Genomic DNA, 26,783 nt, shown 5'->3' on the forward strand with positions numbered 1-26,783 from the left:
ACAGACAAACTCCTTATCTTCTATGTTGATAGGTGCAACTTTTCCTGGCCCACTCTTTGGAAGGTTTCCCTTCAAATATCACTTTTATGCAGGGGTCTTGTCCAGTTGTCTGGCTGGGTCAGGCCCAGAGCCTCATTTCCTGTTTCTGCAATGCCTGGCCTCAAGTCTGGAGGGTACCTGGACTCACTAGGCTTGCACCCCTTCTTGCTCATGGGGATCCTTGATCTTTGGAGATGTTCATTAGTTTGCTCTTAGTTTAGGTGTGAATTCAAAAAAGCATTTGTCGTATTTAACATGGCATTTATTTATTTATTTATTTATTTATTTTGAGAGAGAGAGCATGTGCATTTGTGTGCATGGGGGAGGCGTAGAGAGAGAGGGAGAGAGGACTGCAAGCAGTCTCTGCATGGTCAGTGTGTCTTAACATGGCATTTAATGATATTTCACAGTGGACAGATTTTCAGGTTATCAAGTAAAAAAAAAAAAACAAGCGAGAAATGGAAATCCTTATGTACCTTTTCTACTCTATCATACTAATTCTGCCTCTACTGCCATTTTCTTCCTTGGGAACATTCATTCTCCTCTCCTGGGTGGGAAGGGCATGGTAGAGCATTACGTATGTGTGTGGGGAGTGGGGAAGTTGGAGACGTAACGGTCTCCCACAGTCTTAGGGCAAGTGGTAATGATCCGTGAGAAGCAATGATGTGGGCTTCCATACCTAAATCTGTCTTTGGCTGCCTGTCACAGTGCCTGGAACCCCACGAAGACAGAGTCACCTTCCTCCTCTGTTTTATCAGCTCCCTCTTTTACCGGAATGAGTTTAGCAGATGATGCAGAGAAGTAGGCTCTTAGGAACAGGAAATTGGGAAGAAGGACCGGGGGTATATGTGTGCATGTGTGTTTGTGTGTGTGTAGTGCATGTGGTATGTGTGGTATGTGTGGTTTTGTGTGTGTGTTTGCTATAGATAGTGTATGTGGTATGTGTGTGATGCGTGAGGGTGAATGTGGTGTGTGGTGTTTTATGTGTGTGTGTTGTGTGTGGTGCAGTGTGTGTGTATGTGTGATGTGTGTGCATGTGTGGTATGTATGTGTGGCATGTGTATAGTGTGTGTACGAAGTGTATATGTATGGTGTGCGTGTGATATACATATGTGTATGCATGTGTGTGGTATGTGTGTGTATGGTGTGTGGTATGTGTGTGTGGTATGGGGTGTGAGTATATGTATGTGGTGTGTGTGTGGTATATGTGTGATATGTGGGCACATGGTGTGTGCGCATGTGTGGTGTATGTGGGGTGTGTGTGTTGCATGTGGGTGTAGGGTGTGTGTAAGGTCAGGAAGGAGTCAGGCTCTAGCAGTGGGCGGAAGAGGTCCTTGGGGGACGATTAAACTTAAACCAGCCTGGCCATCATTTTACAAAAGCCTGGGCTTGTGCCCAGACCTCTCATCTTACCTTGTCCATGAACGCTAGCTGGGAGTCAAAGGGCCTGTTTTGTCAGGGCTGGGACTGTATGCTTTCATACCTTAGCGTGGATAGGAAGCATCATTCTCTTCTTTCTCCAAACACAATCACTAATTTGGCTCCCGTTGAGCTGTTGTTCCAAACTTCCCCTGTGTCTGGGCTTGGATGCCGGATCCAGAAGCTGTGTTGATCAGGTCTGAATTCTTCCCTGGCCTGGGCCAGCCTGCCCTGGGCCAGCCAGAGTTTGTGGTCATTCCGTCTATAAGGAACACTGTGTGTGGGGAGGGCTGGGGTTGCGGTGTGGGGGGCATGGGGAGGGCAAGGCAGCCTATTACAGCAGCTAACCTAGGTCTCCCACCAAACTCTTCAAAGTCTTATCGGCTTGGAGGTATTTCTAATACCATTTCCGTTCATTGTTTCCTTTTGGTAATTAACAGGAGGCCAATCCCCCGCTGCGGCAGCTCACAGCTATTGTGGTGGGAAAGGAGGGGGGGCTGGTGGACGTCACAACTCGGCCTTTATCTCCCCCTGGCCACGGGGAGTGCGCAGCCCCTGGGTCACTTAACAGCCAGACAGTCCAGAGCTGCGAGCGGTCCCAGCGGCCTTAGCTGCTGGGGAGCATGACCTAGGCTGGCGGCACGTCGTGTGGCACTGAGCTTCCCAAGGGATCTTGGAGATACCTGCAGCCCCCGCTTGCAGGGAAAGGTCTGGTCTTCTGGGGCAGGGCTGGCTCAGTTGGGGGAGGAAGATCAGGGCTGGTCCTTACCCCTGGGGAACTGGGATCCTCTGTCCCGGGGCTAGAAGGGCTTGTTTGGAGGGTGACTCAGAGCCGGGGACCGTCCTAAGGCCCACTCTCCACTTGTCACTGGGGAGTCCTGTGGCTGCTTTTGTTCATGGCCGGCTTTCCTGCTTGTACTACTTGACGAGGCAAGACTGGAATGAGTTTTGCCCTCACCTCTGGGTGTGTTCTGAAGCAGCCTGACGTGCATGTGTGTTGGGAGGTTGTAGAGGGTCACCAGTTCTGAGACCAAGATGTGGCCATATCTGACATCGTTGGAGTGTTTCTTCTGCAGGTATATAACAGACTGGGCTTGTCTCTCTTTGGTTGGATGAGGCATTGAGTAGGAAAGGAGTCATCCCCGGGAAATCTCAGGTGATAGAGTCTACACCTATTTAACAAGAGGAGAGGTCTGTGGCAGGGTCTCTAAGGGATTGGGGCATGCTCTGAAGCCAGGGCCAATCATCTCCTTCTGGAGGGGGGCACCCTATGGGGAGCCTTTCTGGGTCGGGGCTACTGGACACCTGTCCATTTATCAGCTCAGCCCCGCACACATTGCCTGAGCAGTGGTACCGTGCTGGGGACTGACCTGCAAATGTGGTTGCTGAGCATTCTCCATGTCTGGGTGCCTGTGGTAGGAACAGAGCATGGGATAGCTTCTTCTCTCCAGCTTGTGGCAAGCGAGGAAGGATGAAAAGGCAGGAGGGGATCAGGTGAGCAAGGGCTCCCAGCTGGTTCAGGAGTGCAGGGGAGTGAGAGGCCAGGCTGGCCTGGTTCCTCCCGTGCCTGGGGTCTGGGACTGCTGTTTGGGGAAGGATGCCTGGGGTCTGGCTCACAGTGATGGTTCCTCTTGGCCTGGGCCTGGCCAGGGGCTTTTCTGGGGACCAGTCCTCCATAGTCAAGGGCAAACAGGGGCCAGTGAGGATTAATCTTTTTTCTTGCTTTAAAAAAAAAATTGTTCTTCCCACTTCACACATGGACAGTAGTACACCCCAGCCACGATCTGTGAGAGGGTAGTGATCACCGGTCATTTCTCCTGCTTCTCTGCAGATGATTCCTGCCAGGCCTGCGAGGGTGCTGCTTGCTCTGGCCCTCACCTTGCCAGGTAGGTACTAAATTGTTTCTATCTGTTACTCCTGCCTCAGGGTCATTTTGGAATAAATCCCTTCCAGGAATCAGCAGGTGTGTCTGGAGCTCACCTGTGTGCCCAGTCCTGTGTTACTCTTGGGTTGGGTCTGCCAGGGTCACTGGTTAATTCTTCTTGTGAAGGTTCTTCAGAGCTCCCTGCCTCTGACTTGTATTCCTCAAGGAGCAGCCACCTGCAAATGGTTTCTCTGATTGGACTATTAAGAAGCACAGGGGCCACGCAGAACAGTCTTCTGTGATGGGGCTGCAGGATGGGGAAGAAGGAATCCAAGACTTGGACAGATGATTACTTTTAGAAGGGATTGCAGAGGTCATCTAGTCGAGTCTTCCATAGTGCAGACGAAGAGACTGAGGGTCATAGAGGAAACATGAATGCTCCAAAGTCACATAAAGCCACATAAAGCAAAGATCAGAAGTCACCTCTCCTAGGTCCACCACTCCCACTGGACTGCAATCCCTTCCTTGCCTTGCTGAGATACTGAGTCTATGAATGGTGAGAGGGACCCTTTTCTAACTCTGGCTTGTCTCCACTTAGACCCTTCAGGTCAGCAGAATCCAGCCTGCTGCTCACAGTTTAGTATGAAAAAGTGCTCACATGTTCATACCCTCTACATCTTTCTACCAGGTGGTTTCTGTGTGAGGGGACCCAGAAAACTTAAAAATTTACTATTGTGGTGCCCCACCTGACCACACACACACACGCACAGTGCGTAGGTGGTAAGAGGATCTCCTGGGAGGAATTAGCTTATGGACCTAGAAGAGCTAACATGTCATAGATTCTGCGTGTTAGACACACCAGCCAATTTGTTTGAATGTAAACTGTTCAAGATATAGTAGATTAATGTATAGGGATCCTCATTATAATCTACTAAAAAATTTGGGAAAATGCTAAGAACCTAATAATAGGGTTAATATTATTATAATGTATAAATGCATACATTTAGATGCAAAATATGGTATAGTCACTAAAAGTTTCGCAAGTATATACAATGGCATGATAAATTCTTTATAATACATTGAGAAATAAACAGGTTATGAATAGTTTGTATGGGATGATCACAAATTTGTAGAAAGTCATCTGTAATTATATATACATATGCTGTGAAATAGAACAGAAAGATAAAACTAAAATGTTAACTTTACTTATCATGACTGTTGGTTAGCGAAGATTTTACCTTGATTGAATTTTTTTTTCTGTATTCTCCAAATTTTCTCAAATAAAGCATGTATCACATTAGTAAGTAAATGTCATTAAAACAAATAGATATTCTGAAAAGCTGTTCCTCTGTTATTGGTGTGAGTTCTGGGTCATTTTTGAGGGCCAAAGCAACACTTTTTTTTTTTTAAGTTTATTTATTTTTGGTTGGGGGGCATAGAGAGAGAGGAAATCCTAAGCAGGCTCCATGCTATCACTACAGAGCCTGATGTGGGGCTGGAACCCATGAACCATGAGCTCACTACCTGAGCTGAAATCAAGAGTTTGATGTTTAATTGACTAAACCATCCAAGCACCCCCAAAAGCAACAGCTTTAGTCTTGCTTAGGATGGAAAATACTTCCCTACAGCCCAAGTGGTATCAGGCACAAGGCTGGAGTGGCTGGGTGATCCCAGCTGTGCTCACCTGTAGTCTCTCCCTCCAGGGATCCTTTGTGCAAAAGAGATGGTTGGCAGGTCGTCGATGGCCCGGTGCAGCCTCTTTGGAGATGACTTCATCAACACCTTTGATGAAAGCATGTACAGCTTTATGGGAGACTGTAGTTACCTCCTGGCTGGGGACTGCCAGAAACGCTCCTTCTCCCTTATCGGTGAGTCCGGAACACTAAAGAGAGGGATTCAGAGCAGGCGCCAGCCAAGCTCAACCCCTACGGGGGGTATTCTTCTGGCNATTCTTTACAATACATTGAGAAATAAACAGGTTATGAATAGTTTGTATGGGATAATCACAAATTTGTAGAAAATCATCTGTAATTATATATACATATGCTGTGAAATAGAACAGAAAGATAAAACTAAAATGTTAACTTTACTTATCATGACTGTTGGTTAGCGAAGATTTTACCTTGATTGAATTTTTTTTTCTGTATTCTCCAAATTTTCTCAAATAAAGCATGTATCACATTAGTAAGTAAATGTCATTAAAACAAATAGATATTCTGAAAAGCTGTTCCTCTGTTATTGGTGTGAGTTCTGGGTCATTTTTGAGGGCCAAAGCAACACTTTTTTTTTTTTAAGTTTATTTATTTTTGGTTGGGGGGCATAGAGAGAGAGGAAATCCTAAGCAGGCTCCATGCTATCACTACAGAGCCTGATGTGGGGCTGGAACCCATGAACCATGAGCTCACTACCTGAGCTGAAATCAAGAGTTTGATGTTTAATTGACTAAACCATCCAAGCACCCCCAAAAGCAACAGCTTTAGTCTTGCTTAGGATGGAAAATACTTCCCTACAGCCCAAGTGGTATCAGGCACAAGGCTGGAGTGGCTGGGTGATCCCAGCTGTGCTCACCTGTAGTCTCTCCCTCCAGGGATCCTTTGTGCAAAAGAGATGGTTGGCAGGTCGTCGATGGCCCGGTGCAGCCTCTTTGGAGATGACTTCATCAACACCTTTGATGAAAGCATGTACAGCTTTATGGGAGACTGTAGTTACCTCCTGGCTGGGGACTGCCAGAAACGCTCCTTCTCCCTTATCGGTGAGTCCGGAACACTAAAGAGAGGGATTCAGAGCAGGCGCCAGCCAAGCTCAACCCCTACGGGGGGTATTCTTCTGGCAGGGTTCCAGCTTGCAGATCCTTGCGGAGGCATGGATGGAAATAGCCTTCCATGACCAAGAACTTCCCTTAGGCTTCACCTGGGTCTCTCTCAGGGAGGGCTGGTGGGATGGAGTGAGTCTTTTTCCAGTGGTGTGGTCATTACTCTGGGTCCAGACAGCACTCTGGGAGCTTCAAAGCATCAAAAGAAATGATGTACCAGAAGACGCTTTGTAACACACAGAGCCCCTGGAAAAATGGTAGGGGTCATCGCTGTGTTCTTGGTGGAATTCAGAGTATCTAGCTGATGCTGAGCACCTCCTGTGTTCCTGGAAAAGTGCTGGTATGTGCCTGTGTTGTCTCTGCACCCCACAGCAGCTCTGAGGTGCACGTACAGGCACTGAGCCCAAAGACATGGTCTGATCCTCCCAAGGGTTGACAGCTCGTAAAAGGAAGAGCTGGATTTTGATCCTGGGTTGTCAGGATGCAGGAGCCTTTCTCCTCACTAAGGAGAGAGGGTGCTCTCCAAGCTGAGAGTGAGGCTGCAGGCAGTGATGGGGGATTGTGGTTTGGTGACCTTCACACTCTGAGAATGAATCCGATGTGTGCAATGTGTGAGTGAGGATGCTGCAAAATCTAGCAAAGATGGGGTCCGCAGCCTTCGGAAGAGGACACGGCAAGGGACAGACCCATATTGTTAAAGCAAAAATCTTCAGGGCACTTGGTATAGACAGTGAGGAAAGCTTTATTTAAAGGGGCTACTGTAATTAATGGTGGGGGGGGTTGCAGTGAGGCAGAGACATGGGGCTCCACTCTTCCACTCCAAATATAACAAGGATAAGTGGGGATTTACAGCCAGGTGGGAGTCAGCAGATGGAAAATTACAAAGGGGAAACATCAGGAATAACATCTGGCTAAGCCGGTGTGGTAGGGTTCTTGCCGAAGTTAGGCCAGGGTGATAAGTATCGAGGGAGGGGTATGAGGAATTGGTCACAGAAAATGACCCGGCAGGATTCTTGCTAAACTGAACCAGTCAGACCAAGGACAGAGCCTAAGGTTGAGACTTGACTGAGAGGAGGGCTCAGAGGAGCCCGATCCAAGGTTGGCCAAAGACAATTTTTGTCAACACTCAGGCCCTCACTGAGATGCAGGCGGTAGCGCTCCTGGGGAGGCCACTCCCCGGTCTCGGGGGCCTCCCAGGCTGGGTGCAGCCCTCAGTGCTCAGTGTGGGAGCTACATGAGCTGACAGCTGCCTTAATTATGAGGCTCCCCTCTTCTTTGGCCGCTGCTGATGCCTTCACCATCTGCCCTGCCTCGGCTGGAACCCCCTTCGCAGTGTGCCTTCAGGGCACTGAACTTCACCAGACTGCCATTTTTCCTCCTCCTCTGTGAGCACCCCAAGGGCAAGGACCATGCCTTACTCATCTTTGTTTCCTGGTGCTTGGCTCACTGGGGTCTCAGGCAGCACTGAAGGTGAGGGAGGGAGGGGATCCACAAAGCGCGGTACTCTGTTGTACCCAAGAGCTGATTTCGTGAAAACCATGACATGTGAAGAGTTTGGGTGAGGGGTTTGGGCAGAGAGGACAGGGCAGGGAAGAGGCTGGAAGGAACGCAAGTCCCTCAGCTCAGCCCAGCGGGGAGGGCAATGTGTCTGGCGCAGTGGTTCTCAAACTCCCAACCTGCATCAGGATCTCCGGGAGGGCTGGTTAAAAACAGGTTGCTGGGCTCCATCCCAGGCTTTCTGAGTCAATGGGGCCTGAAACGCCCATTTCTAATAAGTTCCCGGATGCTGATGCTGCCGCTGTTTTGGGGACCAAACCTTGAGAAGCATGGGGCTGAGGAATAGTGAGTGGGAGGCATGGCTGGGTCATGGAATGAGGCTGACAAATCGGGAGTTTGTTTCCCGATTCATCAGCAGTGAGGAGCTACTATAGAGGCTTGTGCAGTTGGAAGGATTAAGAAGGAATTGCTACTTTGCCAAAAAGGTCCAGAAAAGGAGGAAGACAGGAGGCTGGGTGGTCCTGGCCATGAAAACCAGGCAGGGGGTGAATTGGACCACAGACATCCCCAGGGCATGACAGATGGTGGAAGCCATTCTGATCACTGAACTTGGGGACCCCCTTTGCTTCAGAAGCAGCAGCTGGGAGTAACTTGAGAGAGCAGCTGCAGAGAACAAGTGCCCCCTCACCTTCCCCGGGAGGCTGAAGCCTGAGGGCCTTCTGCCCAATGTTTACTTTAAGTAGTTTCTCTACCTTAAAAATCATTGTGCATTTGCAACAACATGGAGGGAACTTGAGGGCATTATGCTAAATGAAATAAGTCAGACAGAGAAAAGACAAATACTGTGTGATCTAAAAAAGAAAAGAAAAGGAAAAACCAAAACAAAACCCAAACTCTTAGAAAAAGAGATCAGATTTGTGGCTGTCAGAGGTGGGTAAGGTATAAACTTCCATTTATAAGATAGATCAATCAGTCTAGGAGCTGGGGAGGCATAGCACGGTGACCCTAGTTATGACTGCTGTGGGTATATTTGAAAGTCTCTAAGAGAACAGATCTTAAAAGTTCTCATCACAAGGAAAAAAACATTTCTCTCTCTTTTTCTTGTTTCTCAGTTAAAAAAAAATCCACAGTGGATTCTTATTACCCTGTAATAAAACCCAGAAGTTATGGGGATAATATGTAAGATATATTTCTTATTTTTTAAGTTAAATTTTTTAGTTTGAAATTATAATAGATTCACAGGCAGTTGTAAATACACACACACACACACACACACACACACACACAATCTGTGTCCCCTTTACCCAGTATCCCTCAATTGGTAACATTGTACAAATTATTCTCAGATATTACAATCACGAAATTGACATTGACACCATCTACTGACTTTTCTGTGTGTACTTAGTTCTTTTTTTAAAAAAATTATTTTTATTTTATTTTTGAGAGAGAGGGAGGGAGGGGCAGAGAGAGAGGGAGACACAGAATCCGAAGCAGGCTCCAGGCTCCTTGCCTGACACGGCACTCGAATTCATGGACTATGAGATCACGACCTGAGCCGAAATTGGATCCTTAACCAACTGAACCACGCAGGCACCCATACCATTTTTTTTAAAGTAGGCTTTGCACCCAACGTGGAGCCTGAAGTCATGACCCTGAGGTTCAGAGGTGCATGCTCTACCAACTGAGCCAGTCATGCACCTCTTATTCTATGCATCTTAAAAAAATCATAATGGGGTTCCATACAGGCCTCCTACTTGAGATGACTCTGGGGTGTCAGCGGGAATGGAGTAGGTTAGGAGTGACAGGAGAAAGATTTCAAAAGACATCCTCTCCAACCTGTGGCTTTGGGCTGCAGGGGACTTTCCAGAGGGGGACTTGATGCAGACACTGGGGGTTGCTGTCTTGATTCCTGAGGTAGACTCCTTACCCTCAAGGGGGATTTGTAAACAGTGTGTAATGAAATCCTAGGGCCAAGCACAGAGTTCATCTTCTGGGGTCAGGGAGGCAAGCAGCATGTTGGAAAAGTCCCCTTCCCCTACTTAAACCCACTCTGGACTTTTTCCTGCTAAGGGTAGGCCTCGAAGGCAGAAAAACTCAGGCCGCCTGTGCCTCTATGCAGTCACTATCTCCTCCTCCAGGAAGACCCCCTCACCCCCCACTACTCTGGCCCTGTCTGGCACTGGGCTCATCAGCTTGTGGGGACTGGTTGTTTTCCATCCCCTAGGACCAGGTGGCTCTGCCCCCAGCAGGAAACGGAAGTGTGGATAGAGCCATGGTTGCAGCCAGAGGATCAGAGGTCTCCTCTCGGCTCTTCCTCTTCACCAAGTGTCCTTAGGGAAGTGCGCAACGTCTCCCGGCCTCCATTTCCTTGCCTTTAAGATGCAGATACTGTGAGGAGCAAGGTAGGCAAATCATTTACAAGTGTGAAGTGTTACCCAATCCTTAGTGACTGAAAGCAGCTGCCTTAACACAGGATACAAGGTGGACACAGGGGCTGTTTCTGTGAAGGTCAGGGCAACATCGCTTGGGTTCATGTCAGAGGCCTGGCCTTTCTGGCCGTCATTTCCCGGGTTTCAGGGGCCAAGGGGAACCTGCAGGGCTGTGTTAGGCCTCTCTGTTCAAACATCTTATTGGGACCCCGTCCGCACCCTCACTGGGCCATTGTTCTTTTTTTTTTTTTTAATGTTTAATTTATTTTTGAGAAAGTGGGAGTGGGAGAGGGGCGGAGAGAGAGGGGTGCAGAGGATCCGAAGTAGGCTCTGCATGACAGCAGAGAGTCCGACTTGGGGCTCAAACTCAAGAACCCTGAGATCGTAACTTGAGCTGAAGTCGGACACTCAACTGACTGAGCCACCTAGGTGCCCCTGGGTCATTGTTCTTATAACAACTTGTCACATGTCAGTTTTCTGGCAGGCAATTGGCCTACACCAGACTATGGGTTAATCATACTTTAATTGAGATTGGTTAATTCCCACCCCCAAATCATGCTGCTAACATCAGAGAGAATGGGTGGCTACTTTTTGTGTTTTTGGGGCTGGTGGCATGAGGGGCGTTGGGAAGAGAGGAATAATCTGAGGAGGCCAGGCGTGGAGAGGGGTGAGTCGGCGTGGCTGCTTCAGGAGCCTGAGGCCCCAGGGTCCGTACAGCGCACTTGGACACAGCAGCTCCAGTTTACACGCGCATGCCTGCGTCCTCACATACGCCTCTGCCCCATTGTTCTCCAATGACATCCTGTTTCCCTGTTTCGAAATCCCAAATGTCCATTCCTCTCAAGTGCCTGCGGACCTTGTTCACATCCTGGGTAAAGTTGTTTATGTCCAAGCGAGAAGCACCACCTGGTACGAAGGGGAGGGCCCTTTCCTTGATCCTGGCTCTTGGTTGGGCAGGTCCAGGCAGGCCAAAGCTACTAGGGGCCCCCCAGGGCACCAGCCCAAGGACCTGGGGGGAGAGAGAGCGCTGGAGTCCTGGTGCCCCCTTGCTCAGAAAGTCTGCTCTTCCTAAGCCACGCTGCAGGGTCTGGTTCCCAAGCCAGTCCAGAGAGAGCCATTGAACAACAGGATGTTGTGCTGAGTCACTTACTGGGGGGTGGGGTCGGGGGTGGTGGTTCCACATCAGTAAATGGCACTGAGACATTGGGGTGGACATCCAGCCTACCTTCTCCCAGCAGTTATAGGAAGTGCTAACCTGTGCATCTGTGGAGTGTGGGATCCCCTTTTGAGCTCATCTTCCTAATGGCTGCACATCATCAGATTCTCTCCTAAGCTCTGCAGGGAGGGAAGGAAGCAAATAAAATAAGAAGCAAATAAAAGCTAGAGTTTTCTCCTGCATCAGTGGTTAAATGAATCCAGAGCACTCAGATGCCCTGTTAGGCAGCTTTGTGTTGCCAAAGGAAATTTAGCCTTGAAGTTAGAAAGCCTGTGTAAGGGCTCTGCCTCTTGATAACGGTATAAAGCAATGAGTCTCACTCAGGGTAATTTCTCCCCAGAGGACACGTGGCAGTGTCTGGACACATTTTGGATTGTAACAACTTGTAGGTAGATGCTACTGGCATCTAGTGACTAGAGATCAGGGATCCTGCTGATCACCCTACCACGAATCAGAAGGCCCCCACTACAAAGAAATGTCTGGTCCCGAATGTCAATATTGCTGGGGCAGACAGACTTGGAAGCTTAGGCTTCAGTTTCTCTAGCTCTAAAATGGAGTCAGTCTAGTTCAGTGTTTCTCAAACTGAGTCATAACATGTGGATTTAAAAATAATTTAGTGGATGTAACCAGTATTTAAAGAGATTACATGGAATAGGATAGAAAAACCTCAGAAAGTAGTCAGAGGGCCCGGCTCACGGGAAGGGTAGGTGGTGTGAAATGTGTGAGTGTGTGCGTACTGGGTCATGCAATAAACTGTTTTTACTCTGCTTTCGGGGCAAAAGTGTTTTAAAGCCACCTGTTTCAACCATCTCCAACAGCCTTCCTGCTGTCATAATGTGTTTTTTTTTTTTTCTGTATTGAAGTCTTCTCCAGGACACACTTTCCAGACTCTCCTTGCTCTCTGCTTTGGGTGTGGAGAGATTGCTCTTAGGGCCTCCCTCTGCCATCCAGGCTCAGGAATTTTTCAGGCTCCTCAATTCATTCCTCACTAAGGACCCCAGTCCCAGCTCCCAAGGGCCCCTGGACAAGTGAAGGTCCTGGGCAGCCAGCCCCACCTTCCCTGAAAAGGAAGCTGCCTCACACAGTGCTCTGCTCAGTCAGTGCTCCCTGGCTTCCTAATGGTGATCCCAGCCCCTCGAATACTTAAACCAGCACCTGGCCTGAGTCCTGACTCTTACCACTCACTGGCTCTGTGATGACGGGCAAGTTACCCTGAGTGTAGCCATCTGGGTGGACCCAAGTCCCTTGGTCTGTGGGAGCAGGCTGCTTTCAGCAGCTTTCAATAACCCCCTTACTTGCAAAGGGTGGGGGTTCTCACGCACCCGTGCCCAGTGGGAACCTTTCAACCTTGTGGGGATAATGAGCTCTGGCTTTCCTATGCACCTGGCCTCCAGGAGAGCCACAGTTTGGGTGATTCTACATCCCTTGAAAACTCTCAAGAGCTGCAGACCTGCATCCGCAGGACAGTGGCTCACCCCAAGCCACCTGGTTGCATGCAAAGCGTTCCCCACCCATCCTCCAGCCACATGCTGCCTGCTCCCTGGCCCACTTGTTCTCCAGAGGCCTTTTGAATTTCCATGAGAGGGCGGGAGACTGCAAAGGAGAGGTGCAAAGGGACTCCTGTCATTTCCAGGAGGGAGAGGCCTTTGGCTCAGAGGCAACATACAGGTTGAGTTACCCAGTGAAGCTGGGGCAGGACTGCGCGCCTGTCCATCTGCTCTGTGACACTGGGCATGTACGGCAGGGAAAAGTGTACTGATGAGGAGACACTTTCTGTGGTCATAAGGGACCCAGAGCCCCTGACTTCTTGGGCTTTTTGCCCGCCATCTCCAGCAGGAAGGTGGCGAGTGGAGGCTTGCCCCGTCCAGTGGGTTCCACCCCAAAAACAGGCCCTGGAAGGGAGCTGGTCTTTGGTCCGCTGTGCATGCCCAAGGGCATGGAAGGCTCCGGGAGGGACTGGCTGACAACTGGGGGGTCGTTGCCCGGCTATCCCGTTTGCTTGTTTTCCCAGTGTTTTACCATGGAAATTTCCAAACATTTAGAAACACTGAAAGAATAAGACAGTGACCACCCGTATGCCCACCACTCAGATTCTACCATTAACGTTTGACTCTATTTGTCTGATCACTTATCTGTGTCGTGTGTTTGCTTTTCTTGGGCTAATTTCTTGCTGTCGGAAAGTTTGCTCAACTGCTTAAAGATGTGCTTGCTGCGAAACTGCTCTAAGCAGAAAATGCAGGGCAGGCAAGGCTACCGGGACAAAAACTCCTCAGGACAAAACCCCTTTAATGTGGTTGGCGTCTCGTTTCCTTCCTGACAGTGTTGGTCTCCAGCTCTGCAGAATGCGGTCTGTAGTCTGTGGGTGGCCTGTGGGCCTTTCCTGGCCGCCCCCCCCCGCCCCGAGCTGCTAACAGTGTACCATTCAGGAATCTATTCTTAGAATAGGTCAGCTATTTACATGTGACTCCCTCACAGAAGTGTCACCAGAAAGAGTCTATTTTCTGGTTGGTGGCACAGGCGCATGTGCGCACATGCATGTAAGAGCTAATCGCGGTCCTCCAGCAGCTGGGTGCCGCCCAGGCCTCAGCTGAAGTCCTCCTCAACAACTTTGTCAGTGGCCCAAGGCATGGCAGCAGCACCTCATGCCAACGTCTCCTGTACTTAATGCTACAGACCTTCTTGCCTCTTCTTTTGCTGAGCAGCTGGAGACCTCGCTCTTCTAGGGGAGGGAATATTTCCTCATTTCCAAGGTTAACCTTTGCAGCTGGCTCCTTTGCCCCATTTCTGCAGGAGCCCATAGGCACCGAGCCCCTTTTCTCCAGCATCTTCTGTCTCTGTGTTCACTGCTGCCCTTCATCTTCCCTGTTTTCACCAACTTCTTAGTCTCCAAGGCGAGAGACAAAGACTCTACGTTGTTCCTTCTGGCTCCTTTACTTCCTGTGGCCGGTCGGTTATCTTTGGAGACTGCCTGTTCTCAGGGCCTCACGGTCGGATTAGTCTCCATGGTGCTGCAGAAAATGGGTCTCCGGCTTCTTTTCCTGCTTTGAGGTCACCACCAGCACCCTGGCCTCTGTGTTCGCCCCTCACAACTGAACCCTTGTTCACAGACGGTTTTCTTATGTGTTCACCTATTCACACGTCTCATATGGCAATATCAATCATTTATTGCATCCTGACCTCATTTCCCGTGCAGAGTGAGGCACTTTGCTGACAGGATCTCTAAATTTCTCCCAGAGACTCAAATTCAGTAAACTGATTTCATGAGCTCATAAATCTCCATTTTAAACAAAGAGCCTAGGGATTCTGGTTTGGGCTGTCCTGGGAGAACATTACACTCTTCTAGATTACTTGTTACCAATAACTCACAATGTTGCTTTTATTATCTTTTTTACAGTATAGTCGATAGCCACCTGCTTATCTTACTTAGATCGTAAGCTCCCCGGAGAAGGGGTCATGCTTTCATAGTTTTCTTTTGAGAAATAGAAGAGACTAGAAGGGGGTTATGCATCCAGAAGGCACTCAATATTTTTAGGTGAATGGAAAAATGAGTGAGTAAATGATATTTTGATGAAGATTTCTGTTGCCCATTTGTTAAGTCCTTTGGGGGAGTTTCCCACTGGGATAAGGTTAGTGAGGTTTATAAGATGATTGAATTGAACATATAACTTTTTTTTGACGATAATCACCACTACTGACCTTTTTCTCTTTCAGGAGACTTCCAAAATGGCAAGAGAGTAAGCCTCTCCGTGTATCTCGGGGAATTTTTCGACATCCATTTGTTTGTCAACGGTACTGTGCTGCAGGGGGACCAGAGGTAAGTCAGAAGCCCGGAATGTCAGAATTAGAAAGGGCCCTGGCGTTCCCTCTTGCAACCCTCCTTGTTTTTTGAGATGAGGGAACCGGAGCCCAGAGAGAGGAATTAAATGTGCCCAGGGAAAGAGAGTGGGAAGGCTGCAAGAGGCCAGTCTCCTGACTTGGTCTAGGTCCTCAGCGACTTGGCACCAAGGTCCCAACCCTGGAGCCTGGGGCTGGGCTTGAAAGGTGGGAGGGACATCCAGGAAATTCACGAGAAGCCTACTTCCTGAGCGCATCCTTGTCCCTCCAGCATCTCCATGCCCTACGCCTCCAACGGGCTGTATCTAGAGACCGAGGCTGGGTACTACAAGCTGTCCAGTGAGGCCCATGGCTTTGTGGCCAGAATTGATGGCAGTGGCAATTTTCAAATCCTGCTGTCAGATAGATACTTCAACAAGACCTGTGGGTTGTGTGGCAACTTTAACATCTTTGCTGAGGATGACTTCAGGACTCAAGAAGGTAAGCTTTTCTAAGTAGGATACCATTTCCTTAAAGTTGTGGTTACACATGTAATTTCCCTGCTTACAAACCTTCACTAACATTTCTCCCCTGCCATGTTATGTTTATCCTGCCAAACTTTTTCTAAAAAGTTTATTTATTTATTTATTTATTTATTTATTTAGAGAGTGAGAGAGAGAGAGACAGCATGAGCAAGGGAGGGGCAGAGAGACAGGGAGAGAGAGAATCCCAAGCAGACTCCAGCTGTCAGCACAGAGTCTGATGTGGGGCTTGAACTCATGAACTGTGAGATCATGACCTGAGCTGAAATCAAGAGTTGGACACTTTACTGACTGAGCCACTCAGGTGCCCCTCCTGCCAACCTTACGTCTTAGCGTTCTGCTCCACTGCCTGGACCTCCTGGCAAACCACATCTTGGAGCTCCTGAAAGCTGACGTGGTTCAACTTTGAATTCCCCATAGCAGCTTACATATGGTAGATGGTTGGTAAATTCTGGATGGTTTGAACAGACCCTCCTGAACGAATGCAGTAGAACTTCATGGATGAAATCTATAAAGGGTGGCCCACTGTCCAAAAAAGCCAGTTTATGTGTGTGTTCATGAGCAATAGAAGGCAATATGGACAATGTGGAAACCACTAGTAATCTTTAATCTTCTTTAGATAATTTCAATTACATAAACATTTAATTAGTGGTGCTCCCTTACAAAAGCTGAACATTTGTTATTCTTCTTCCTTATGAAGAATCAACTACCCTTTGATTAAGGGATAAGCTTCTAGAGAACAGTTGACCATCCCTTTCATTTCACTGTATATATTGGAAAATAGTGAGATCATTTATTTTTGTCTTTGCCAGCACCAATTTTTCAAACTTTATATTGTCCAATATGTACATTTAAGGCTATAAATTTTCCTCTAAATGCCATCTTAGTGGCATGAAATTTGATATGTAACATATTTTCATTTTCATTTAGTTCTATGGCTTTTCTAATTTCCATTGAATTCTTTCTTTACCTATAAAGTGTGTTCAAAATTTCCAGACGGTTAGACTTTCTAAAGTTATCTTTTGTAACTAAACTGATTTCTAATTTAGAAGTTTGGGGAGACTTGTTGGTGGCCACCTACATGATCTTTTTTGCAATTGTTCTATGTACGTTCCAAGAGAATGTATTCTCTGATTGGTGCAGGATTCTATATAAACTTTTTGAATTAAGTTTGTTAATTGTGTTATGCAAATATTCTATATATTTGCTACTTTTTTGTCTGCTTCAACTACCCATTACTAAGGAGAGCTATGTTAAATTTTTTTTACAATGGTGATGAATTTGTCAATTTCTTCATGTCACTCTGTCAAGTTTTGCTTTATCCGTTTTGAGCCTTTGCAGTTAGATTTTAGATGTGTTGAATCTTTCTAATGAACTCTTCCTTTTATGTAATGACTCATCATTTTTCACAATGCCTTAAAATCTGTCTGACAATAATATATAGGCACCTCACCTTTTTTAGGTCAGTATTTGTTTCATCTTTTTAAATATTCTCAAGCAGTCTGTGCAGTTTCAGACGTATTGCATGAAAGAAGCACATAGCTGGTATTTATTTTGTTGTTTTTAAAAGTCACATTTATCAAGGTGTCCTTTACATATGGTAAAAGCCACACTTCCTAGTCTGTGAGCTTCCATCAAGGTGTAGAGCCGTGTAACCTTCATAAACTATGGAGCAGTGTCCTCACCACCAGAATTCTTGTGCTCCTTTGTAGCTGAGCTGTTCCCCAGCTCCTAGCCCTGGTAGCTCCTGTGCCGATAGTTCTGATTTTCCCAAAATTTATGTAATTGTAATCATACCGTACGAAGAGTACTTTGCCTTTTCGTTCTGGCTTCTTTCACTTAGTATCATTCCCCCAGGGATCCATCTGTGTGGTTGAATGCAACAGTAGATTGTTTTGTTTATAACTGGAGAGTGCTACTGAGATTTGTTTATACATTCAGTTGAAGGACATTTTGTCATATCTAGTCTTTGGCAATTATGGATAAAGCTGCCAGAAACATTCATGTATAGGGTTCCCTCCATCATCATTAAAATTTTTTTTTTATTTGAGAGAGAGAGAATGTGGTCATGCAGGGAAGAGGCAAAGGGAGAGAGGAAGAGAGAGAGAGGAAGAGAGAGGGAGAGAGAGAGAGAGAGAGGAGAGCACACATGCAAGAGAGAGAGAATCTCAAGCAGGCTTAGGATGGAGCCTGTCTCAGGGCTATATCCCACGACCCTGGGATCATGACCTGACCTGAAATGGATAGTTGGACGCTCAACCAACTGATCCATCCAGGCGCCCCACTCTGCCCATTTAAAAAAATCTGGTAAGCACACATAAAATGACATGTACTATCTCACTCATTTTTCAGTGCACACCTCAGTGGCATTAAGTACATTCACACTGTGGTGTAATCAATCACCGCTATCCATCTCCAGAACTCTTCCAGACCTGAAACCCTATACCCATTAAGCCAAACTTCCCATTCTTCCCTCCTCTTCCCCAGTCTCTGGCAACCACCATTCTACTTTCTGTCTCTATGATTCTGTCTGCTCCAACTGCCTCATGTAAGTGGAGTCACACAGTGTTTCTCTTTTTGTGACTAGCTTATCTCACAGCATAATGTCTTTACAATTCATCCATACATTGTAGCAAATGACAATTTCCTTTTTTTTTTTTTTTTTGGTATTTAAATAAATTATTTTAGCATGGCATTGTTTTAAATTTGCACCTTGTTTTGTAACACATTTCAGCATCTAGAGAACAGGTTTGAGAACAAGAGCATAAAAGGATTATTTTTCAACAATTTAATAAAAGTGCTTAAAGCCTGTTTGTTTCAGAAACACAGATGTGTCCTTCACAAAGAGTCATGAAGTTAAGTGGTAATACACTCACAAATTTGCCTTGAAAGTAAAATATTTACATACTCACACTGTACATTTAAATGGGATATTCTGAAGCAGTACTGCTATTATTAATAATAAACTCTTAGGAATAAGGTCTCTTTTTTATCACGGTATAATTAATACACAGTGTTATATTAGCTTCAGGTGTACAGCATAATCATTCAACTATTCCCCACATTACTCAGTTCTCACCATGATAATTGTAGTCACCATCTGCCACCAAACCATGTTTTACAATCTTATTAGCTGTACTTCCCATGCTGTACTTTTCATCTTTTGTCACAGACTTTGAGTCTAGAGTTCTGTCTTGTCCAGCAAGAGAGTGGATGCAGAATTAACCGCAAGAGAGGCTAATGTCCAGGAGGAGACAAGAGCCCTGAGTAAGGGTCCTTGCTCTGTATTTATTAGGATCAGGAGGGTTACAAAGTGACGGACATGCAGAAAGAGACAATGAAACCCTGAACATTAACTCGTGTGTGAGAGAATGGGGGTTTTGAAGATATGCGGTGTTAGGGGTTTGGGTTAATACAAAACAAAATCGCAGTGTGGAGCAGATGGTTGTTTACTGCAGACACTAGGCACTGTTTCTCTTAACTTGCCTAGGGGATAAGACAGAGCATGCTACCCCAGGGTCAGGAAGGCACCTTTCTTTTGCTAATTAGCTCAGCTCCAAGAAATTTCACCCAGCTGCAGTGGTCTATAACCCTGTTCACCTGTTTACCTATTCTGGACCTTCTGTCCTGTGAAAGCAGCTTTCTGCTTTTGTACTATGTTGGAGCGCTTTGGCCCTGTTTACCTAATCTTGGATACTTTTATCCTAAGCCTTGTTAACCCATGGGTGCAAGTTCAGGGAATTCCTAAACTTATTCCCCACAGTCTCTGTGACTTATTTGTGTTGTAGCTGAACGTTCATACCTCTTAATCCCATTTATCTCACAATTCCTTCATTTTTAAGGCAGAATGTTCATTGTATGTATATACCATATTTTGCTTCTCCATTTATGCAATGATAGACATGATTGTTTTCATGTATAGCTAGAGTAGATAATGGTGCAATGAACATGGGCATACAAATACTTTTTCAAGACCCTGATTTCAATTCTTTTGGGTATATACCCAGAAGTGGAATTGCTGGATCATGTGGCAATACTATCCTTAATTTTTTTAATTAAAAATTTTAAGTTTATTTCTTTATTTTGAGAGACTGCACGTGAATGAATGGGGAAGGGGCAGAGAGAGAGGAAGAGAAAGAGAGAATCATAAGCAGGTTCTCTGCTATCAGTGCAGAGCTCAATGTGGGGCTTGAACTCAAAAACCTTGAGATCATGACCTGAGCTGAAATCAAGAGTCAGATGTTTAACCGAGACACCCAGACGCCCCTATTCTTAATTCTTTGAGGAGCTGCCATACAGTTTTCTACAGCAGTACAGCCATTTTCCACTCCACCCACAGTGCACAAGGATTCCAATTTCTTACAGCCTCATCAATACTTGTTATTTTCTGTTTTGTTTTGTTTTGTTTGATAGTTGCCATCCTAATAAGTGTGAGGTGGTATTCATGTGTGGGTTTTTGTGTAGAAATACACTTTAGTTTTTCTGGGTAAATATTTAGGGGTGGAATTAGTGGTTGGTATGATGAACATATGTTTAATATTATAATAAACTGCCAAACTGTTCCTTAAGTTGGCCATGCTATCTGCATTTCTCCCAGCAATGTGTGAGTTCCAGTTGCTCTGAATCACTGCTAGCATTTGGAATTGCCACATTATTATTATTATTCTCTTAGTAATTTTAATAGATGTGTAATGGTATCTCACTGTATCTCATTATTATTTTATCTATCTATCTTCTATCTATCTATCTATCTATCTATCTATCTATCTATCTATCTATCTATCTATCTATCATCTATCGAGAGAAAGCATGAGTTGGGGAGAGGGACAGAAGGAGAGAGAGAGAATCCCAAGCAGGCTCCATGCTGTCAGCACAGAGCCCAGCATGGGGCTCTATTCCATGACCCTGGTATCATGACCTGAGCCAAAATCAAGTCAGCCGCTCAACTGACTGAACCACCCAGGCGCTTCTCCTTTTTGATATTTTAATGTAAACTAATCTTTTCTGTCTTCTCACTGTAAAGTTTTGCTTCTTTTCATTCATTTTATATTCAGTTGTTGATGTATTTGGATTTCTATTAACCATCTTATTTTGTGCTTTCTACCATTACTGCTTTTTTTTTTAACCATTTATTCAGTTTTGAGAGACAGAGACAGAGTGCAAGTGGAGGAGGGGCAGAGAGAGAGGGAGACATAGAATCTGAAGCAGTCTCCAGGCTCTGAGCTGTCAACACAGAGCCTGACACGGGACTTGAACCCATGAGCTGTGAGATCACGACCTGAGCCTAAGTCAGCCCCTTAACTGACTGAGCCACCCAGGGGCCCCCATTACTATTTTTTAAAATGCTACTTCTTTCCCTACTACCTCACTGACCTCCCTACTTTGTTGGAATATCCCTAAATTTGGCATTACTATGATAGATTTACACAATCAGTGCTTCTTTAGCTATGTCTTTATGGTTAACAGGTTCTTTGCTCATAATTTCTCCTTGCATCTTATTCAAGGCTCAATTTTTATTTTTCTAAAAAATATCCCTTAGCACTTCCTTCATTAAGGGGCTGGTAGTGGCAATAGTGATAACTGAAACAAACAGCCGTGCATTCTTATATGATACTTTAGCTCAGTATAGAATTCGAGAGCATCAGTTATTTCTCACAGTGCTTTGAAGATGCCATTCTATTGATGTTGTTGAGAAGAAGGTTGCCAGTCCAACTGTTATTGCATCACATATAGTATCTTCTATCTTTGTATGTAGATTATCTCTTTGTCCCTGGTATTCTGAAATTTTACTATGCTGTGTCTAGATGTGGGTGTTACATTTATTATCTTGCTTGAGACTGATGCCTGAATCTCAGGACTTGTATCTTCCATCAGATTTAGAAACATTCCAGTCATTGTCTCTCCTGTTAGATGTATATTACATATTTGTATTCCATCCTTTTATTTTTCTCATTACCTTACTTTTATTTTTCTATCTCTCTATTCCTCTTTGTTGGTTTTTGGGTGGTGCACTCATGCTGGCTGCTAAGAACGGATTGTGAGCGTCTTTTCCAAGTCTGCATTCAGTACTGTCATGTTAGTAGCTTGAAGTTGGCCATGGTTGGAATATTTGCACCACGGAAATCAGCAAATCCTAAAAACCAGGGCTTTGCTTTTCTCCAGATGGCTGGCTCATCAGCACATTCCTACTTAGATCTGTCTTCTAGTTTCCTAATTCCCTCAACTCTGTCTAATCTCCAGATGATGTCTGACCCATCAGTTGAGTTTTATTTGTTTCCTTGACTGTGTTTGTAATTTTAGAAGGTAAATCTGGTTCTTTTTCAACTCTATTGTTTTTTCTTATTGTCTTGCCCTTTTATCAGGTTTCATTTTTTCTTTGTAACAAGAATTTTAAGTATATTTGTTTTTTATAACCTCTATACAAGAATGGTATTATCTGAAGTTTTTGGAGTTCTCACGATATGTTAGAAAATGGATAAGCCAGTTGTTATTTGTTGAATAAATCTATTTCAATTTTATCCTGTTTATAAATTTATATTTCATGTGAATTCCATCTAGAATTCTAAGATTCTAATCTAAGGTCTTGGCTTTTTGGTTCTGATTTTAATCTAGTCTGACAATACCTGTCTTTTAATGGTTGTTTGGATCATTTATGTTTAATGTAATCATTAATATAAATGGGCTTAAGTAAAAAAAAAAAAAAAAAGAAAATGGATAAGCCTGTGTGACATGGTTACTCAGAATGCAGAGAGCACTTATCATAATGCCTGGCACATAGTAGAAGCTGCATAAGTGTAAGGTTCCTTTCTTTTGGCCTCTCTCATGGCTTAAAACAACAGAAGTTTAATCTCTCACAATTTCTGGAGGCTAAATGTCTGAAGTCAAGGTGTTGGTAGGGCTCTACTCACTCCGGAGACCCTAGAAGGGAATCTGTTCCTTGCTTCTTCCAGCTACTGTGAGCAGTCCTTAATGTGGCTATATCATCCCGATCTCCACCTGTTACCACATCATCTTCTCTGCGTGTATCTTGGTGTCACCTCCTGCTGCTTCCCTCTTATAGGGATACATGTGATTGCATATAAGCCTGACCTAAGTAATCTGAGATAAGCTCTTCCTCTCAAGATCCTTAACTTAATCATATCTTTTGCCGTTTAAGATAATTCATAGGTTCCAAGAATTAGGAAATGAATCTTTGACGGGGGTCATTTTCCCTGCTTACCACACCCCAGATGCCAACTGACAATACTTCCAAGGTCCTGCTTTTCTTTCCCCAAGGATTTTCTATTTTCTTTTCTTGAGTATATGATTTGACCTTGAAACATGCTTCACTCTTCTGGACCTGGCTATCCAAAAGGACCACTTGCGTCCATGCTTCATTAGTATCTTTGCAGCAAAGATTCAGCAGTGACATTAGGTATCTCCTTTGCCATGGAAGCCCACAAGCCCTCCCTCTGTTGTGGGAGCTGATGGTGGCATGATTGGTATGAGACCAAGGGACAGATGCTGTGAGAGCACTGGGGATACAGTGACTGGGGGCTCAGGTTCCATGTCACATTCTTACCTTCATTCTGCAAAAATGTTTCAAGTGCCTATAATGCACTGGCTAGGAATTCAGAGATAAGAGATATAGCCTGTACCCTGAATCAGGGAGCTCACAGTTGAATGGAGTATGAATATAAACAAAGGAAATACCAACACAAAGGAGGATGAGAGTTTTGATGGAAAGGTGGCCTTGGTGCTGAGGGAGCACAGGCTGGGGTGGAAGGCAGGAAGTAGAACTAGTTCAGAAGGGCTTCCTGGAGGAAGTGGCTCTGGAGCTGCCTCTCAAACAATGAATGGAGAGAGTCAAGGTAATAAGGGGGTGGAGAATGTTCTGCGCAGAGGGGAAAGGCACACAGGGCATGGAGACAGAGTCATTGGGCATGTTCCTCATTGTCTTCCATGTCACCTTGCTCATTGTGCCCATCTGCCCAGCCCCCCCACCCCCAAACACAGGCTGAGCTCTGGTACTCTGGTGTTGCGCTCAGCGCTGCACAAAAGTTACTCCCCACCCCAGATGCCTATGTACCAATCTAATGGAAGGTTGATTTGGGTGACAATAGACCTAGAGTTTTCCCATAGAAGTCCTGGGTCAGGCTTAACTGTGACTTTGTTCTCCTTGAAACTCTCTCCACAGGGACCTTGACCTCGGACCCCTACGACTTTGCCAACTCCTGGGCCCTGAGCAGTGGGGAACAACAGTGCAAACGGGTATCCCCTCCCAGCAGCCCATGCAACGTCTCATCTGAGGAAACACAGAAGGTGGGTACAGCCCAGGCTGGATGTGGTCTGAGTGCAGTGGGACTTCTGGAATTAAGAGGCAGAAAGGCATCTGGTCTCTGGTCCTCCACTGGGGCGCAGAGTGGGTCTACCTCTGTGGGTCCCCCTGACTCTTCAAAGAAGGGTTCCCATGGGCCCCTTTTCTCCTGGAAACCAACTATGGCTGGAGTCAGATTGGCTTTAGTCTACAACTGCTCTGGGCCTGGAACTTGAAAAATGTCTGTCCAGTGAGTTGGTATAGTGAGCAAATAGACTTTTCTGTTGTTGTTGTTTTTAAATTTGTTAAATGTTTATTTATTTTTGAGAGGAGGGGAGGGGCAGAGAGCTGCCACCACGTAGTTACAAGTGGGCCCTCAGCTGGTCCTTCAAGGAGCTCTGAAAGCTAGGGTGGCCCCGCTAGACAGGCCTGTAGTGACCTGCTGGTCACTGGATGTAGGATTCCTTTGGGCAGGGAGGCTTGGACTGCCAGCAATGGCTGCAGAATGACTCAGCTGTGAGCCCTGAGCAGCCAACACACTAAGCCGGGACTGGATGAGCCCTTGGCTTTGAAGGGCATCTATGCTGCACACTATATCCTTGTGGAGGCAGCCACTTAACAGCGCCATCTCCCCGCCTCCACCCAGGGGACAACCACCCTGTTCCACCCTACAGGAAGAGGGCGGCGGTCCCTGCTTTGGACCAGGACCACAGCCATGACAGGACTTGACAAGCCACATTGGGCCTGTACGGTTCTGCAGGGCGATGAGGAAATCGCAGCCATGGGAGGTTAAGTAGCTGCCAGAGTCACTGCTAACAAACTTCAGAGTCCGAATTCACTCTCTCCAGCTTCACCCCCTCCCTCCCTCCTCCCTTGTTCTGGCTGCATTGCTTTAGGCTGCTTTTTATTTCTGCCTGTGGCCCTTGAGTTTCCCCTCAGGAGTTGGCTTCCAGTATTCTTAAGGTTCCTTTCAGCTCTAAGACTTTGTGTGTTTCTGTGGATTGGGCTAAAGAGTCTGTTTATAATAAATCGCAATAAACATTCAGTGGGTGGATAAATGAGGAGTAGGCAGTGGTATGTGTCTGGAGATTGGGACTGCCTCCACGGTATTAACCCCCAGTCAGTCAGCGCTTGCAGAAGTCTGCTCTTCCTGAGTCTGCACGGAAGTAGAGAAACTCCACCTCTCTCCCACTCCAGAAGCAAAACACACACACACACACACACACACACACACACTCTGAGAGAGCTTCATTACTAGCTGGTTACTCACACAGGAGTCTCTTCTGTTTTTGTGGAACAATCTGATCTCCTGAACCAAAGACTATGTCAGGCACAGGAAAATATTCTAGCTTGATGTTTAGTCCAGCTGCCTCGATTGTAAATACAATTTCCAATTTATAAACAAACACATTCCAAATGCCTCTTTTTTCTTGAGTTTCCAGTGTTTCAACCATACTAGGTTTCTGGCTAGTCCATAGACATCTGTGGCACCTGGAATGTAGCCCAGTACCGGCCACTGACTGAGGCGGACCAAGTTGTGACACCGGGAGGAGGGTGTTGTTGTGTGGAAGAGGGTAGCTTCCTCTATCCAGGAAAACGTTGAAATATCTGGTGCTTGCCCTTGGTAGCTCCTCAGGTATTTTTTCTCAGCCATGGGCCTCAGCATTATGCTAAGGATATGGGTTTGGGGTCAGGCCACTTCCTGAGTCTGTGACTCTGGGTGAAACATTGGACTTCTCCAAGCATCAGTTTCTGCATATAAGAAACAGGCATAGGAAGAGTGGCCGCTGCACAGGACCACCATTCAGGATGAGAGAGAGAGAATATGTGTAGAGTGTTTAGCCCAGTGGGGCTCAATCTTATGAGCTGTTCTTGTTATATTCTCATTATTTATGGGCTCCTGATGCTCTCCCACTGTCTGCTCACTGCTGCAGCATGGTACCATGGGAGTGGGAAGAAGCCAGACACACCCAGGGCTTTAAGCATAAACTCTGAAATTCATTTCTTTCCTCCCACCCTTCTCCCAGTTATAACCCTTTTCCTTTTGGGGAGTTCAGTCCAGTGTGAAGTTAAGAGAGAAGGTGTCTGTGGGCGCCTGGGTGTCTCGATTGAGCACCCAGCTTCGGCTCAGGTCGTGATCTCGAGGTTTGTGAGTTCAAGCCCTGCATTGGGCTCTCTGTTGTCTGCATGGATCCCACTTCAGATCCTCTGTCCCCCTCTCTCTTGACCTCTATCCTGTTCACACTCTCTCTCTAAAAAATAAAAATTAAAAAGAAAAAAAGGAGAGAAGATATCTGAACACAGCCACATCGAGGGGTGGGGAAGTGACGGAAGCCAAATTTTCTTCTAGAGCTACTTGGTAACCCAAGTGAATTTCAGATTGTGTGCCCTCAAGGAATCATGTGCAGTGAGGGGCAGAAAGAGAATTTTTATCATTTCTGTCTTTTGCGCCCTAACTTGCCATTTTGTGGCTGGCAGGGTGGTTCACCTTCTCTGCCCACCCTTCAGCCCTCCAGTGTTCTCTAGGCAGGGGTGGGATTAAGGCAGGGGGTCCCTCAGTGGTGAGGTGGTGGTGGGACCACATAAGTCCTTCTAATATTGAATGGTTCTTTGAGGGCATGGGCTTTGTGTTACTTTATTTTGCAAACATGGGCCAGGCCAGAGTAAGTGCTGGATGAATATTCCCACTCCCATTTATCCATAAGAAGTGGGAGGTGAAGACAGGGTTTTCACATGGAGAACCTGATACTGGGCTGAGTTGAGGAGGGAGACAAAGGGGAGGGAGGGACGAAGAATCTGCCAGGAGCCTTGTTTGTCTCCCCACAACCACACCCCTTCCCCCGCGCCCGCCCCCCC

General features: G+C 46.2%; 1 protein-coding gene across 2 annotated transcripts in view; it reads left to right on the forward strand.

Annotated features, from left to right (window-relative positions):
* Nucleotides 1-2,096: 2,096 nt before the first annotated feature.
* The window catches only part of VWF (von Willebrand factor), a 137,395-nt gene continuing 112,708 nt past the window's right edge, over nucleotides 2,097-26,783 (forward strand). Inside the window, exons 1-6 of one of the 2 annotated variants that reach the window (XM_077759150.1) lie at nucleotides 2,097-2,166; nucleotides 3,290-3,344; nucleotides 5,026-5,190; nucleotides 14,988-15,090; nucleotides 15,382-15,590; nucleotides 23,808-23,932. In XM_077759150.1, the coding sequence (XP_077615276.1) occupies nucleotides 3,290-3,344; nucleotides 5,026-5,190; nucleotides 14,988-15,090; nucleotides 15,382-15,590; nucleotides 23,808-23,932 (657 nt within the window). In that variant the 5' untranslated portion in view covers nucleotides 2,097-2,166. Of the gene's footprint in view, nucleotides 2,167-3,289; nucleotides 3,345-5,025; nucleotides 5,191-5,926; nucleotides 6,075-14,987; nucleotides 15,091-15,381; nucleotides 15,591-23,807; nucleotides 23,933-26,783 lie in introns of those variants that run through there. The other variant, XM_077759149.1, reaches the window with a different exon arrangement.

Source organism: Crocuta crocuta, unplaced genomic scaffold, assembly GCF_008692635.1.
Source record: "Crocuta crocuta isolate KB4526 unplaced genomic scaffold, BGI_CrCroc_1.0 scaffold72, whole genome shotgun sequence".
Lineage (NCBI taxonomy): Eukaryota > Metazoa > Chordata > Mammalia > Carnivora > Hyaenidae > Crocuta > Crocuta crocuta.